The sequence below is a fragment of the Lepidochelys olivacea genome (genome assembly GCF_965140295.1).
Source record: "Lepidochelys olivacea isolate rLepOli2 genome assembly, chromosome: 5".
Classification (NCBI taxonomy): Eukaryota; Metazoa; Chordata; order Testudines; family Cheloniidae; genus Lepidochelys; species Lepidochelys olivacea.
In genome coordinates, this window is record NC_140415.1 from 2,226,143 (window position 1) to 2,242,042 (window position 15,900).

At 40.2% G+C, this 15,900-nt stretch overlaps 1 protein-coding gene across 5 annotated transcripts in view; it reads right to left on the reverse strand.

The window, feature by feature from the left end:
• UNC13B (unc-13 homolog B) overlaps positions 1–15,900 on the reverse strand; it is a gene marked incomplete at its 5' end in the record, with an annotated part of 380,494 nt that overhangs the window by 217,512 nt on the left and 147,082 nt on the right. For 3 of the 5 annotated variants that reach the window (XM_084628797.1, XM_084628796.1, XM_084628799.1), the window contains 2 exons: positions 2,761–3,099; positions 14,491–14,616. In XM_084628797.1, coding sequence (XP_084484923.1) covers positions 2,761–3,099; positions 14,491–14,616 — 465 coding nt within the window. The remainder of the gene's footprint in view (positions 1–2,760; positions 3,100–14,490; positions 14,617–15,900) is intronic. The other 2 variants (XM_084628800.1, XM_084628798.1) reach the window with 1 other exon arrangement.

The window sequence follows — 15,900 nt, forward strand, 5'->3', positions numbered from 1 at the left end:
GAGAAATTCCACATGTGAGGGAAAGAAATATTTTTGTAGCTTTAAAAGAATAACAGCCTCAAGTTGCTTAGAGATTTGCAATGTTAAAAGCAGTCCCAGCAGAAAGGGAGTAGAAAGGGGATGTTCGTGGTCACATGATAAATGCAGTTTATCACATTGCTGCTGCTACCACCCCGACTGGTGGGGCGTGTGCACATCTGTCCTTCAAACACTCCAGCTGATAATACTCCTATACCACAACAACCCACCATGTACTTGTCTACGCACTCTCCCTTACCTCACATAGCACTAGTCCATCCTTTGTACATTTCCCATTTACATGGTGAGCATTAAGGGGAAGGCACCTGGTCTTTACCTGTCTGTACAGTGCCAGACACACATGACAACTGACAACAATGTAAACAGCAAATCATTTTTCTGGGGAAAGAATTTTGCTGATTTGTAACAGGAAAGCAGGATCAAGTCTGAAGGAGGTGAGTGAAGTTAGCCATAAGAGTTTTAGAAAAGTGCTCAAATAAATTGGTTCGTCTCTAAGGTGCCACAAGTACTCCTTTTCTTTTTGCGAATACAGACTAACACGGCTGTTACTCTGAAACCTTAGAAAAGTTTGGCGCTCTCTTGTTCACCAGTCTTTTTGTTGGTAGTGGTGATGTCTTTTTACGTCTCTGACATAAGAACTTGTCTACACAAAAATTGCACCTATTTACCTATACTAGTATAAAGGTGCTTATATCTGTACAGTTCATTCTTATTCATAGATTCACAGGTTCCACCTAGTTTGATCTCCTATATAAAACACAGGCTAGAGAACTTCCCCAAAATAATACCTAGAGCAGAGCTTTTAGAAAAACATTCCATTTTGATTTTAAAATTCCTAGTGATGGTAGATCCACCACAATCCTTGGTAAGTTGTTCCAATCGTTAATTAGTCTCACCGTTAAAAATTTACATCTTATTTCCAGAATGAATTTGTCTAGCTTCAACTTCCAGCATCTACATCACGTTATACCTTTCTCTGCTACACTGCAGAACCCATTATTCAGTATTTGTTCCCCACATAGGTACTTGTAGACTGTAATCAAGTCACCCCTTAACCTTCTCTACATTCAAGGGAGTAATTACACCGGAATAAAGCATCTTTATACCAGCATAACTGCATCCCCTCTAGGGTCTTGGACCAATTTAACTATTTTGGTAGGAAGTCACCCACCTAAGCAAAATAGTTAAGTTGGTACAAAACCTGTGTGTAGACCAGTCCAAGCCTAGGATTATTTCTGCTTCAGCTGAAGTGAGATAAAGAATGAAGGGCTGTCTTCACCACTGGCAAAAAGGTTGAAACATTACAATACAGGACCAATAGCAGAGGAATTATAGCAGTGAATCAGAATAGAGAAATTTTCTTACTCATATGATGAATAGTGAGAAATAACCTACAATAATAATGCAAATCATTGTATTCTGACATGCTAATAATGGCAGTCAGATAGAGTACAGGGCAATTGCAATTGTACAGTTACTGAAAACTAACACTGATTATGCAAATGATGTTCCAAGCGTAGGAATTTTTATAGATAAACTCTACATTTCTTCCCTCTGAGTGGTCAAGACTATCTATCAATAATGATCAATTTATAATGGCATAAATGATCAAATCAGCCGCTCTTCAGCTTTCCAATAGGACAAGACACTTGTTCACAGCTGTGCTGGACTGCAAATTGTCGTCAGCAGTGTTAAGGCAGTTTAGCTTCCCAAATGCATGGAATATCTAACAGTCAGATGTGATGAACAACTGGTAAAACACCCTGAGGTCACTGTTAAGGTTCTGCATCCGAGTGCACATTTGATTAAGCTGATATATTGCTTTTTGATAGCTGTTGGAGAACGGAGTGAAAGGTTTAGGGAGCGTGATATCGGTAGTGTTGAATGAAATACGAAGGTGGGAAAAATGCCTGAACTTCTTATTTCCATTCCTTTCAGGTTTGGATGGATGACATGTGTCCTGCCACAAGGTTCACTGCCACTAAACAGGTTTGGTTTGCTAGTATGGGCATAAGCACACAGCTTTTCCAGTCAGTAGCAATCCAGCTGCTCCAGGCCTGCCTCTCATACCCCTCATCAAGAACGGAGGGAAAAAATACTGCAGATGAGTTGCTAGGTCACTGAAGGAGGGTGCCTGTAGCACAGCTATCCAGTAAGTACAGTTTACATTTCCCAAACATCTATCACTGAGTATAAAGATATTTATCAGAATACAGCATGTCAATACGATCAACTGATTTGTTTGGGAAGAGTGTAAGATGGGGACATTGCAGACTCGCTTCCAACTCTGGGGTTAACCAGATGATATAAATGTCAACAGTAAAACGAGCATTTCACTCATAGGTGCCGACTCCATGGATGCTCCAGGGCTCGAGTACCCACAGGAAAAAATTAGTGGGTGCTCAGCACCCACTGGAAGCCCTCCTCCCCCGCAGCCCCACTCATCAGCACCTCCCACCAGCTGCGGATCAGCTGTTTGGCAGCATGCAGGAGAGCGCTGGGAGGGAGGAGGAGAAGTGAGGGAGGGACGCGCTTGGGAGAGGGAGAGGGGCAGGAAGAGGCGGGGCATGGCCTCGGGGGAAGGGGTGGAGTGGGGGCGGGGCCTGGGGTGGAGCATGGGTCAAGCACCCCTGGGGAAAGTGGAATGTCGGCGCGTATGATTTCACTGTAAGTTACAACATCGCCATTACTTTACACCGACATACTGTACACTTCACTTACCTCTCTGGCTGCCCTGCACGGATCTCCTTGGGCTTCTCAAGTTGTGGGGTTAACTTGGATGCAGAATGATCTTGAGCTGTCTCATCTCTCACACAGACCTTTTCCTTCTCTGTTGTTTCGCTGTGATGCTCATGGTGTTCCTCCTGCTCACTGCGCCACTCCTGGCCACCCTTCTGATAGCTGCCAGAGCTGTGACAGGAATGATTGGGTTCCCCTTCCCGCTGTTCATCCTCCTGCTCAGACCCCTGGGCACTTTCATGGTAATGGTCAAGCTCACTCAGGTGAGAGCTTCCCTGGCTGACGTTACATGAGGAGCCATACCTGCTACTTCCAGCAGGACTGGGAGGGGTAAGAGATAAATAAGTCAAAAGGCAGTGGCAAGGAGGAAACATGCAACAAACTGCAAGTTTAGTGACGAACAATCTGCACGGAAACTATAAGACACTACACTTAGTGCAAAGCTTGGCTATATTCGGGCTTGCTAGATGTGTATAATCAACTCACAGTATCTAACCATTGTAATCCCTGAACTAATCTAAATTGCATCAGAAATTGGGCATAAACCTACTGTAGGTACTATAGCAATAGAAACAGAAATGCAGTGCCTATTGGTATGCTAACCAAATTTGTAACAGTAATCATACCAGCACTTTACTATTGCCCTATTCTAAAGAAATTCAGCCAGGGTTAACAATGAAGGTATTCTAATCAACACAGAAGAGTAGAAATGTGTGCGTGGAAATCCGAAAGGAAGATCGCTCATCTTCCACTATTTTAAATGCTCTTTACTTCCGCCTCATTAATTGTACTGCTGCTAGAATCTGTGACCAGAAAGATGGATCCTTCTTAGCAGAAGGAGCGCATATATCTTAATCCTACTGAACTCTTTAGAAAGCATTGATTCCATATAAAAACCACACGTAAAAATTAGGACAATTTGGGATGGAAATTTCACATGCAGAGTCAGGAAATTCCATTGTAAGATTTCCTTCAGAAACCATTACTAAAACATCTTACTTGTGTATATACATATAATACTTTCTATCACCTAATATGGAGGGATAATGTTTTGACCTTAATGTGCACGAGCAATGGATCAGTTACAGTCACTTTGGGAACAGATTTTGATTCATGAATGGTGGTCATTTGGAATTAATGCACTATGTGTAATTCTCACATATGCTACATTTTTTAATTGCATTTGGTGCTGGATTGGCAGCTCTGGAGTCTGATTTCCTCTGTTCATAGAATAGTTAACAATAGGGACATATGGGAGAGCAAGCTTCCCTTTCACTGCCCACCAATGGGAGTTCAGCAAATCTCCACCATGTGTGAGACTGAGGCAATTATAATTTAGAATATACACAGGACAAAATAGAGGTTCGTGAACTACTGCAAACCTTACTCAGTAGCATCCTACATTGCTTGAAGTATGCAGATTGTGTAGAGATTTTAATGACTCACAACCTTAAAGTTTAACCTGTAATACCTTCATTGCCACCTTTGGAAATACTAAAAAGCCTGAAAAATTGGAAAACATTCTAAATATTTCTGTAATAATTACTACAATGGCAAATCAAGCCTCAACAATTTAAAGGCCAAACATCTATTTTATAAATAATATAATTTTCTGGGCACAGCACAGTATTATCTAGTGTTACAAATGTTTTTTTCAGTGAATATAATCACTAAACAAGTAAGCAAAACCATTCTGTACGTACCCGACTTTTATCAAGCAAAGAAGTAAGTTGTGAAAGGCTACTGAAAGCAACACTCAAAACAACTCATTCACGGAGACAGAACACAAAAGGAGCACATGAGTAAGCTAATTACATTCTTACAGAACACACAGGAGAGCAGAGGAAGTTGAGAAAAATGATACAAGGACTTAGTGTTTAATCTAGTGACTACACAACAGTATTCGCTAATGTGAACCACGAGTAATGCTACAAACAATTGATCATAAATAGGGATAAGACTGAATTATGCACAGTAACACAAAGTTTGATATCTACTGGTAGAGAGCACTTGCATTATAAATGGTCAATTGCTTGATACCATTTATTATGCTGCTTTTGTAACTGGCCTTTTCTTATCTGATGGTTCCGTGCTATTCAGATCTGCTGCCTGTGATCCAGGATGAAGCGCTACAGTGTCAGGACAAGAAACAAGATCTTCCTGTTCAGACTCAACCTGCTGACGTGGTAACTCTCCTGGTGGCTCTTCCACGGAAGGAGGACGCGACAGTTTATTGGAAATTGTGCTTTGTTGATCTTCAGATTCTTCGGCAACTCTGTCTTTTAACTTTTTGCTGGACACATCAATATTGCTGATTCCAGACGCTTCTTCGGAAAGTTCAGCATTCACCATGTCAGGCTGCCCAGTAGACAAATTTGATTCAGTATTTGAATCATCTAGTTGATTAGACACAGCAGATTTTGAATTCTCATCGGCACTGACTGTTCCCAGCACCTTTACACCTGGTTTTGACAAAAGCTGTGGCAGCACATCCGGTTCCCTTTTGACAGAGGTCTCCTTGTTGTCTTTTTGCCAAGGAAATGAAAAATCTAGCTTCTTGCCAAACACTGCCCCTTGAACACTATCTGTCTTACTCACTTTTTCTTCATTACCTCCTTCAAACAGAGTTGAAGAAAACTTCTTAAAACCGGACATGAGGCCTGGCTCTGGTGCAATTTTACTTGCAGAAAGTGGCTGTTGTGAGAAGAAGGACCCAAACAGCTTTCCACCCTCCGTAGAAGACGACATGAAACTAAATTTTGACAAAGCAGATATACTTGGCATTTCAAACACAGGTTTACTAGTATTTGCATCTAGAGGAACATTCGTTGGTTCACACTGTTTATTCAAATCATATTTGGGGCTAGTTGCTCCTGTAGTCGTTTCATTCATTGTTAAATGTTCTGTCAGCTCTGCAGGAACATTTGGTTCCATTTCAAGGGTCCGATTCACATCTGGCTGGTAGGCATTAATGTCTGCCTGATCCCCTGGAGTGACGACTACTGTTTCAAGAGTAGTGCTCAGATCTGACTGGCACAAATTTACATCTGCCTCATCAGTTAGAGCTCTGGGTTCCAGTTCAAGTACACTATTAAGGTCAACCTGGGAGAAGTTAACATCCACCTCAGTGGCAACTTCTTCTGTTGGTTCTTCTGTTACATGTGTAGTGCCCACATCTAAGTGACACAAATCGAGAGATGTCTGGTCAGTTATTATTGTCTGTTCTGTACCGATTGCACTGTCCAAATCTGAATGGCACAGGTCATCATTCCCCAACTCTACAGAGGGCTGTAAATTAGCATTCAATTGAAGTACTTCAGGCACTTGATCTTCACCTGAAACCAACATTTCTGAAGCATTTAGCTGAGACTTCTCTTGACTGGTTTCAAGTCTTTGATCTTCTCCAATATCTATTTGCACACTAGAATCTTTTGTGGAGTTCTCTTCTGAGTCTGATGGGCAAGTTTCCTTCAGAGAATTGCTGGTCTTTATTTCAGACACTTCGGCTGCGGATATTTCTTCTAGCTTTTTGGAATCTTTTATAGGAATTGACCCTATGGTGTCTTTCCCACAATTGCTTTCTTGAGGTTTGGCAGTGGGTTTCAGACAAACCTCCTCTTTTGATGTTTCTTTTGCACCTTTAAAAATGCCAAAAACATCATTTGTGAAAGTTGGAGATGGCCCACTTGGGAGAGAAGAGAGACCAAAAAAGGAGGGGCTTTTCTTTTGAGCACTAGGAGCGGCTGGAGTTTGAGAGTGGGAGAACAAGCCAGATAAAGTTCTAGGAGATTTCACTTTTGTCATGAAGCTTGAAAATATTTCCACTGAAGAATCCAGTACTGATTTGTCATTCTCTGGTTCCTTGGGTGTGTTTTGCAAATGAGATGTTTCTGGCATTTTTGAGAAAGACTTTGACTCTTGTGCCTGTTTTAATCTAAGTCCAGAGGAAGGCTCGGGTAATTTGTGCCCAGGTAATTTATGCTTGGGTACATTCAATTTTTCTTCTGAGATGACCTCCTTTGATACACTGTTGGTAACATTTAAGTCATTTAAATTTGTGAAATTGTTTTTTTCATCTGAAACTGAACTGCCACCCCCGTTTCCAGAAGTTTGTCCTTTTGAACATGAATACTCTTCCTTAGCTGAGCAAGGTGTAATATACTCTTCCTTTCCTGTGCTGTCTGGGAGATGTTCTTTTGGCTCCTGAAACCCTGGAGAAAAGGACTCACTGTCCTCTTGTAACTTAGAAACTTCAAGGCAAGGATCGGAAGAAACTGGCTCTGTTGTGGCATTCCTGTCAACCTGTGAAGGCTTTTCTACACCGCTCTCTTTGCTTACTTCAGCAACGCTTTCTACTGACCACTCTTCTATGGGAGCATTTAATTCATTTGCATTGCTGGGGAAGTTGTTCAATGTCTCTTGTTTGCCAACCACTGGCTCCACAATACCAGGAGCCTCTTTTTTACTGTCTAACCCCGATTGTCTGGTAACTCTGATACTAGAGTCAACAGAAACGCTTTGCTTCATAAATGGCTTAGAGGTTGCTTGCTGAGCATGTTTTACAATGTTTTCCTTCTCTGGAGGAGTTTGTGGTTTTTCATCCAAAAAAGATGTCAGATTGAAGAAACTAAAGCTGGAACTACTTTGAGGCACGTTTTTCTTGACTGTCGGACCAGTCGAAAAGAAGGAGGGAAGCTTAAATAGCCCTTCTGTTTCTAGCTGCTCAGCATTAGGAACATTAGCAGCAGATGCTGAAGATGTAGGGGTCTCTGGTCCACTCAAGAATGAGAATATGCTCCTGCCGAGTGGTTGTGCTGGCTGTGATTTTGAAGCAGTGGCATTTGAAAAACTGAAAGGCAAACTAAACCCTGACTCTCTAGATGTCTGATCTGGCTTACTTGGTTTCATTTTATCAGGTATGACACTCGTAAGATTATCTCCTTGTTGCTTTGGCATAACCACTGATGCACTACTGTGTTGCATTGGGGGCTCTCTCAATTGACCGATTCTGGGACCTGTGTGTACTGGCTTGTTCAATGCATTTCCAGAGTTTTTGCAATAGTTGTTCTCCTCTTCTACCTTTCTGCTTGGTTGCTCCATTTGTATACTATGACTAGGCGAGGTCTGCTTGTTCAGAGTCTCTGTTCTAATCTCTCCAACAATGGCAGAAGAAAGGGACTGCATGCTACTATGCTGGCTGCCTGCCTTTTCAAATTTCTCTCTGAACTCAACTGGAACTCTATCGGTTTTTGGTAGAACAGTGGCATTTGCCAATTGTTGAGAAGAGACTGCATCTCCTTTGAAGATATCCCCCAGGGAACCAAACAATGATGATATACCTGAAGTCTCCTTTCTCTCCTGAACAGTTTTATCATTTTCTGCCAGATTTGATGGCTGCGGCCCTTTGTTCACCTGTGTTTTAAAGAAATCAAAAAATCCAGAACCCTGATTTTTTTCAGCTGTTGAACTTGCAGAAGAATCTTCTCCTAAACTAAAGAGTTTCAAAGCACTTTTAAATAAAGTTTCCTCTGGCTCTGTGGACGACTGGTTCTGATTTGGCTGAGGTTTCTTGTGCTCCTCACCACTTACTTGGGGTCCAAGATGACTTGAAACTGGACTTGTCTTAATGGTCTTATCTGCTCTATTTGCCTTGCTATCAGGAGTAGTTTGGCTTAGTTGAGAAGATGATTTTGTTAATCCTTGATTTTTCATATGGATGTTTTTCATCTGAGTAAATTCATGCTTTTCATTTCTAATAGATTCTAGTTTATGAAATTCTGTTGCACCATTTCTCCCTAATTCAGGCTCAGTGGGAGTCTTTTGCCCAGTTTGTGTATCATCCCCTAATTTTGATGTTAATGACAAAACATCATGTTTATGTCCAGATAATTTTGACTGTGTACCTGTTGTCTTCATGGTAGACTCCTCCAAAAACTCAACGTCAGAACCTGAAGCCTTTCCAATTAAGCCACCCAAAGCAGAAAATAAAGATGCGACTTTGTTCACTGGTGTTTTTTTATCTTCTGCAGTCTTTTTGAATTCTGTCCAACTTTCAGCAGATGCAGAAAGTTCATCTGTTTTATGAGAGGACTGAAACAGATGGAAGCCAAAAAATCCTAATGATCCACTCTCAGAAGTGGTTATAGGGATGGTTTTGTCTGATTGCTTGATGTCAAACTCTTTATTTAACATCCAACTAGAAGTCACTTTGGAATGTGTTCTAAGATCAAGGGTTAGTAGAGGTTCTTCTGAATAATACCCACTTTCCTTTTCAGGCCTAAAATCTACTTTGAGTTTTTGAAGTTTATAACCTGAAAAATCTAATGGCTGCTCTCTTTGGTAATAAATAGACTCTTCAAACATTTGTGAAAAGGTCTCCAAATTCATGTTCATTAGCTGATCACTTCTTTGCAAAGCTACAGACAAATCAAGAGGCTTATTTATAAGGTAATTATCTAGCTGCTCCTCTTCAGCAAACCACAATAGTTCATCTTCACTGCCAAGAGGGACTTTGAAACCACAAACAGCAATGTTATCTTCCAACACTGCCCTTGGAATTGAATCCATCTGAAAGTTATAGCTCCAATATTCTTGATGCGAGTACATTTCAGGTGCACATACATAGACATACTGTCCTGTCGGATCAGTGAGCAGTGAATAGACATACTGACCATCACTATACATGTAGTATCCACAATCACCATCTTCTGATGGCCACCATACACCATGCTCAAGCAACGTCAGCCAGTGCTCGTACTCCTGACTGTACGTTGAATACACAAAACTTTCATCCATACTTATAGACTCTTGGTCAATTAAAGTCCACATAGTTCCATCACAACCAGATGAGTAGCTTAAGTCCATAGGCAACTCTTCTAATGAGCAGTTGCAGTCCGTTTCAAAAGGTGTAAGATTACTGCCATTTCCATTGAGAGAACTAGTTGCCCGCATGTCATTTTCTTCTAAACAGACTTCTTGAAACACTAACTGATCAAAGGATTCATATGACATTCCACTTAAATCTATACTCTGTCTGTCACAATTTCCATTTATTCTCCAGTCGATAACATTTGCATTTCCATCCTTTTTACATAGATTCATTACTGTGTCATTTGGCACAGGCCAGTCCAAAAACTCAGTAGGTACATCAAAGTTCTGGTTTAAGACATAATAAACTGGCTGTGCTACTTCCTGAGCGTCTGCAGAAAACTCTCCCGTGTCATACTCCCATTCAAAGCTAGAATGACTTCTTGTTTCTTCAAAAGTTGGATACTGCTCCGTTATGTTATGGGCTTTACCATCCAACAAAGAAAAGTTAAGAAATTCATTGGATCCTTCATTTAAGAGAGTATGATACATTTTAAATTCTGTATCTTGGTTAGGGATTTGCCTGCCAATTACAGATTTCCCAGATAAGTCTTGTACCCTCTGTTGAGAGCACAGCTCATTCTGAGATGTAGAGCGCCCATAGTAGGGAATATGGTGTTCCTCTGTTTTGTTTACTATTACGTTGGGTAAATGATCACTAGTTTTGGAAGATTCAATCACTTTTGTGTCATGCAGTTTCTCTTTTGGTCTGAATACGAAACTTTTCAAAAAGCTGGAAGTTACTTGTTTTTCCTTAGGGATTCCTTCAGCATCAGAAGTTATGTCTGAACCACTGGATTTTTTTTTTAAGTTGGACTCCTCACTTCTATCAAAAAACTTCATGAGGGCAAGTGAATTTGATTTCATCTCATCTTGCTTACAGTCAGACACATCTTCACTTGAAGAAAATTTAAATTTTCCAGAAAATAATCCAGGTGAACTGTTTTTCTGGTTGTCCCTTTCATTTTTAACATACAACTCTTGCCTATTGGGAATATTTTCAGAAGAAGAAAACCAAAAACGTCCCGAAAGCAAACCTTGTTGTGTGTTTTTCTTCTTTGTATCATCCTTGCTTTTAAGGTCTCTCTCTCCACCAGAAGACATGGATTTTAAGTCTGTTGTGTTTAGTCCTGCTGTCGTCATATCCTGTTTTATATTTCTACTTTTTTCCTGACCATTCACAGATCCACACTTTGTATGTGTAACTTTAAAGGTGGTCGAGGGACTTTTTTGATTTCTATTTTCTTGTGCACATGTACTGTTTTCCTTATGAGTGTTTTTTATTCTTATAGGTTCCTCTTTATGATTTGGTATATTTGGAACTGAAGTAGACTTTAATGAGCAAAATTTGGCATTTCCTGAATAACTACTTTTGTGTTCATCTTTAACCGCTGAAGTTATGTCACTAAAACTCTGACTGCTTTGATTTTTTGAGGCTACCAGGTTTTCTGCAGAAGCAAATTTAAACAAAGAAGGAAAGATGCTTCCTTTCTCTTTTGTATTCTGCAGCTTGTCTGAAAAACCAAAGCCACTAAAAAAAGGAATCTGTAGTTTACCAGTAAATGGGAAGGAATGTTCATTTGTGGAACTGTTTTGTCTTATATCATCTTCAGATCTGTGGCCTTTTGAGAATCCAGATGAGGCTTCTTTTTGCACAGATTCAGCAGAAGGAAGCAATAACTGGCTGAAGGATTTTTTGAGCGGACTGAAAAACTTATCAGATGTTATACCTTGCTCTGGAGGTTGTGAATGAACCTCCACTTTACTTCCACTTTGCTTGTTTTCCAATTCATTACCTGGACACTGATTTCCTGAAATGTTTATACACTCTTCTACAATTATGTCAGGCTGATATGCCACATGATGAAAATCTGAAGACTTCTGTGGCCCACCCTCCTGCTTGGGTACTACTAGACCCTCAAAATTGGCTTTCAAGCTAAAGGAACTGAGTGAGTTTGTAAGTTTACCAAAGATTGAGGATACAGAATTGCTGCTTGTGTTAACTTCTGCCTCACTTTTAGTTTCATTTTGATTAGTTTCAGAAACAATACTGGTGATTGTGTTCTCTTCAGAGGATTTCTCACTTTTGTTTGTCTCAGAAGCACTTATAAGAGGTCTTTCTTCCTTGGTTTGCTCATCTTTTATGATTACTTTTTTTGGTACTACTTTTTCAGAGAAAATTTTTAAAGGATTAAACATACCTAAAACTGAATTCATAACTGAATTTTGATTCTGGGGTGAAGGCTGCTGGCTCGTGGTGGTGTTTTCTGATGACTCCTGAAGACAAGGAGCTGTAGAAGTTATATCCTCTCTCTTAGTGGCTTCTGTGTTACTGAAGTTTGCATCAGGCACCCCTTTGTCACTGCTTGTCTGGGATGGTAATAATGAATGTATGGAAACTTTTATATCAGCCTTACTTTCCACTTTCACTTCTGGGGCTAAATGCTCAGATTTAGGTTTACTAGAGTATCTCTTTGAGATTCCACCCTCTGATTGGCTTAGAGTTTCTGGTTTCTCTGGTGCTGAAGACACAAGCTTTTCAACAGAGGTTGTGAAGTGCTTTGTACTTGAGCCTATCTTCTCAGTGAAAGAACCAAATAAGGAATTTACTGTGTTCTTTACACCTGATAAGTCTGGGAGAGATTCAGATTTGCCTTTGCTGTTCTCTTTATGCTCCATTATAGCAGGTTTTGCCTGGTCAGGGTGTACATATTTCTCCGTTGAATTATCAGCATTATCCCGCATGAGTGACGCACACTCAGAATTTGTCGCTTTTGGGAGAGTACCAAATTTGCTAATCTCTTCCTCCTTTTCAGCCAAGTATTCAGATACAGTTTCTACCAGACACTGTAGTTCATCCAGCGCATCAACATATTCCTCACTTGGCTCTTCAACTGGAGAAAGCATCAAGTTTTGCACTGGATAGCCATACTTGCCTCCTCTAGTCCTATGTTTTTTGTCACAGTTAGCCTTTTGCAACTGAGATACTGAGTTTGCAGCATGATTATCTGTGAAGTGGTCAAGATGACAAACATTTGATTTGTACCATGTTTGTGAAAGTACAGCTAATTCTTCCATTTCATCATCTGAAACAGGTGAATACTGAAGCTCCTCAGAAGCACTGCTGTCAAATTCTTCAAGGTTATCTAATGGCACAAAAGTATTGACTGGTTGTTCAGAATTTGTTACTTCTTCACTGCGAAAGTGAACTGAGCCATCACAGTCATGGTTTGCCCGCTGCTTGATGGTCCACTTGCCACTTTTAACCATTAGGCCATTTTTGTACGGACGCAAAATTGGATAATCAGGTAGCTGTTCTTTATTTTCGATGCTGCAGCCATTAAATTTTTCAGTTCCTTCATATACTGGGAAAACACTGCTAGGTTCAGACCTAGTTGCTATACCACTGAAAGAGACTGTTTTCTCCACAGGAAAATGTAGACTTCCATTATAATGTAGGCTTATTTGTTCACTCTCATCAAAATTTTTGTATCTTAGTTTCTTTTTCCTTCTCCTATCTATTGTATCATATTCCTGAGGATATCTAGGAATATCTAAGGTTCCTGACTCCACACACACATTCTGGCAATATCTTGATCTTTCATGGTGGTTGAAAGTCTCCTTTTTTGAGTACATTTGGGTTTTCTTTACATTTGTTTCCTGACAATTTCTATTTCTATTACTTTTTTCTAGGAATTCCTCTATCAGCAGTTTTCCTATCTCCTCATAGTTACTCTCCCACTCTTCTTCTTCAACTTCAGAATCAAATGGAATGATCCTGACCTTTTCACTTTTAACTAGAGATCCTTGTCTAATAGACGAAAGATGAAAATAAAAAGGGAGAGAAGGCAAAAAAAGGGGGGAAGGAGTGAAGGGGAGGAAAGAAAGTTAAAATTTTTTTCAAAGGACAGTTTAAATGATAAGACCAGAAGAACAGCGAATTAAATGTATTAACAAAAGAAATATAAAACATGGAACACATACAATGGTGTAGACACTGAAAGATCATCATCTACTGAGAGACTATATAACATTTCTTAAATCAAGGGATCAAACATTACCATAATAGTCTGCAGGGTCAAAAACTTCCATAACAATTATGACACAGATCTTCTACAAAAATTAAGGAATGGCTGTTTGAAGTAGAAGAGTTATCGGTGAAAGATTATAATAATGCAACTTCAGATATATTTTGGTGTCTTGAGATTATGGTGTTATAATTTAAGGAATGCTCAAACAGTTAATTGCATTTTCACTTGAATTTCAAGGAATGTATATTTTGCTAATATTAGGCAAGTTTCTGTTAATCTGAAAGGTGCTCATTACTTTAAAATGAATCCTGTTTTGTGAAAATAGCTACTGTAATTTTTTATAATAGACATTTAAAGCCAGTAATGAGGATAAGTCGTTTTACAAAGTTACCAGCAAATTAGGATGCCTCCTAGGGGCAGACCCAGCACTTGGATCCAGTGCACACAAGTCACAATTGAATGCAAAGGGAGCCATGTGAATGTGTGAAGAAAGTCTGTAGACTCTACAGTAATAATCAGAACAGTTAGGCATCAAAGGAATAGACCTGTTCTGATGTGAGAAATGTATTCAATTAAGAGTTTTTCCCCTACTTCATAAAAATGTTACATTTCACTAAAAAGAAACAAACAAACTTAAATACAACACCTGGAATGGAAACAAGCAATGACATCAGTCCATCATTAAGCTACAGTTCGGAAATACAGTGAAGGCATGCAAACAATGAAAGTCGGCTGAAGTATATCACGAGATGACATCACAACAGCAACATCAAGAAGATTAGACAAACATCTAGCTGTAAAGAAGTTAACCCACCTATCGGACAAATCTAGAGACTGCCTGCTTTCTAGCGAGTACTGGCGGCTTGTCATTTGACTAGACTCAGATGCAGATTCTAGGTCAGATCGGCCACTCACAGTGGAATCTATGCTATCATATCGCCTTGAAAGTAAATAAAGTAAGAGCAGGAAGACAGGTAGTTACATATTGATTCCAAACTTAATATTGCAAATAAAATTTCAACTAAAAAACCCACAGATAGGAAGTCTGGTACTCTAGAGTCACATCATTATTGGGACTAAAACATGGGCTAGTCTAAGAAAGAGCAAAAACAAAGATATTAGGCAGGCCAGGGCAGAGGGAAATAAAAATCCATGTTCTTATCTTAAAGGACCAGGATCACCCTTACTGGGGATCCAAATTACCATCATGAAAAGGAAAGCTCTCCCATGCAGCATTTCTAGAGACGTTTTTAAAATAGATATCTAGACATAAATCATCATGGGCACTTAGATAATATGGTGACCTGCATGCCACCAAAAGAGTGGTTAGATGGATTGAATAGGAGACTGATTGAGAGTCAGCTCACTTTTAATGAAAATAGTTTTGGACCGAAACAGGCTGCTAAAGTCCTTTTAACAGATTTCCCTTGTCTTTAATGTTTTCCTACACACAGTCCGATATACTTACGAAATTTAACAATTGAAAAAAGTGACTTACCTGTTCTGTAACTGTTGTTCTTCAAGATGTGGGTACAGAAGTGTATTGTGCCCTGCTGGGTTTGTGCCAAACGCACCAGTGTCAGAGATTTTTCCCCTAGCAGTACCCGTCATGGCTGTGAACATGCCCTATGTCTCCTCATGACCCCTCCTGAGGCTATATAAAAGCAGCCCCGCCCTGACATCCCTCAGTTCCTTCACACTGGAGAAGCTGGTTTAAGACTGAAGAAGAGGGGATGGAGGGTGGGTTGTGGAAGATGTGTCCATACCAACCTCAGTTACAGAACAGGTAAGTCACTGTTTTTTCTTCTTCAAGTGGTTGTAGATATGCATCCCACTCAAGTGACTCCCAAGCAGTACAGTTCGGAGATGGGATTGGCGTTTACTTGAACAGCAATTACCGTTTCCATCAGAAGCGGCTGTGACAGCCCAGCACCAAGTAAATGTATGCACAGAGGACCAAGTAGCAGCCCTATAAAATGTCCAGTATGGGAACATTCCTGAGGAAAGCCACAGGTGCAGCTTGGGCCCTTGTTGACTAAGCCAAGCACATCTGTGGAGGAGGAATACTAGCTATGACATATGCTGAATGGATGCAGGAAGCAATCCACAGAGATACTGTTTGTGCTGATACTGCCTGATCTCTCATGTGTGGAGCCCTGCAAATCCGTGGGTATCTGCTTCATATCCGTATCTGCGGAAGCGGATCCCCTTGGACCATTTCTGC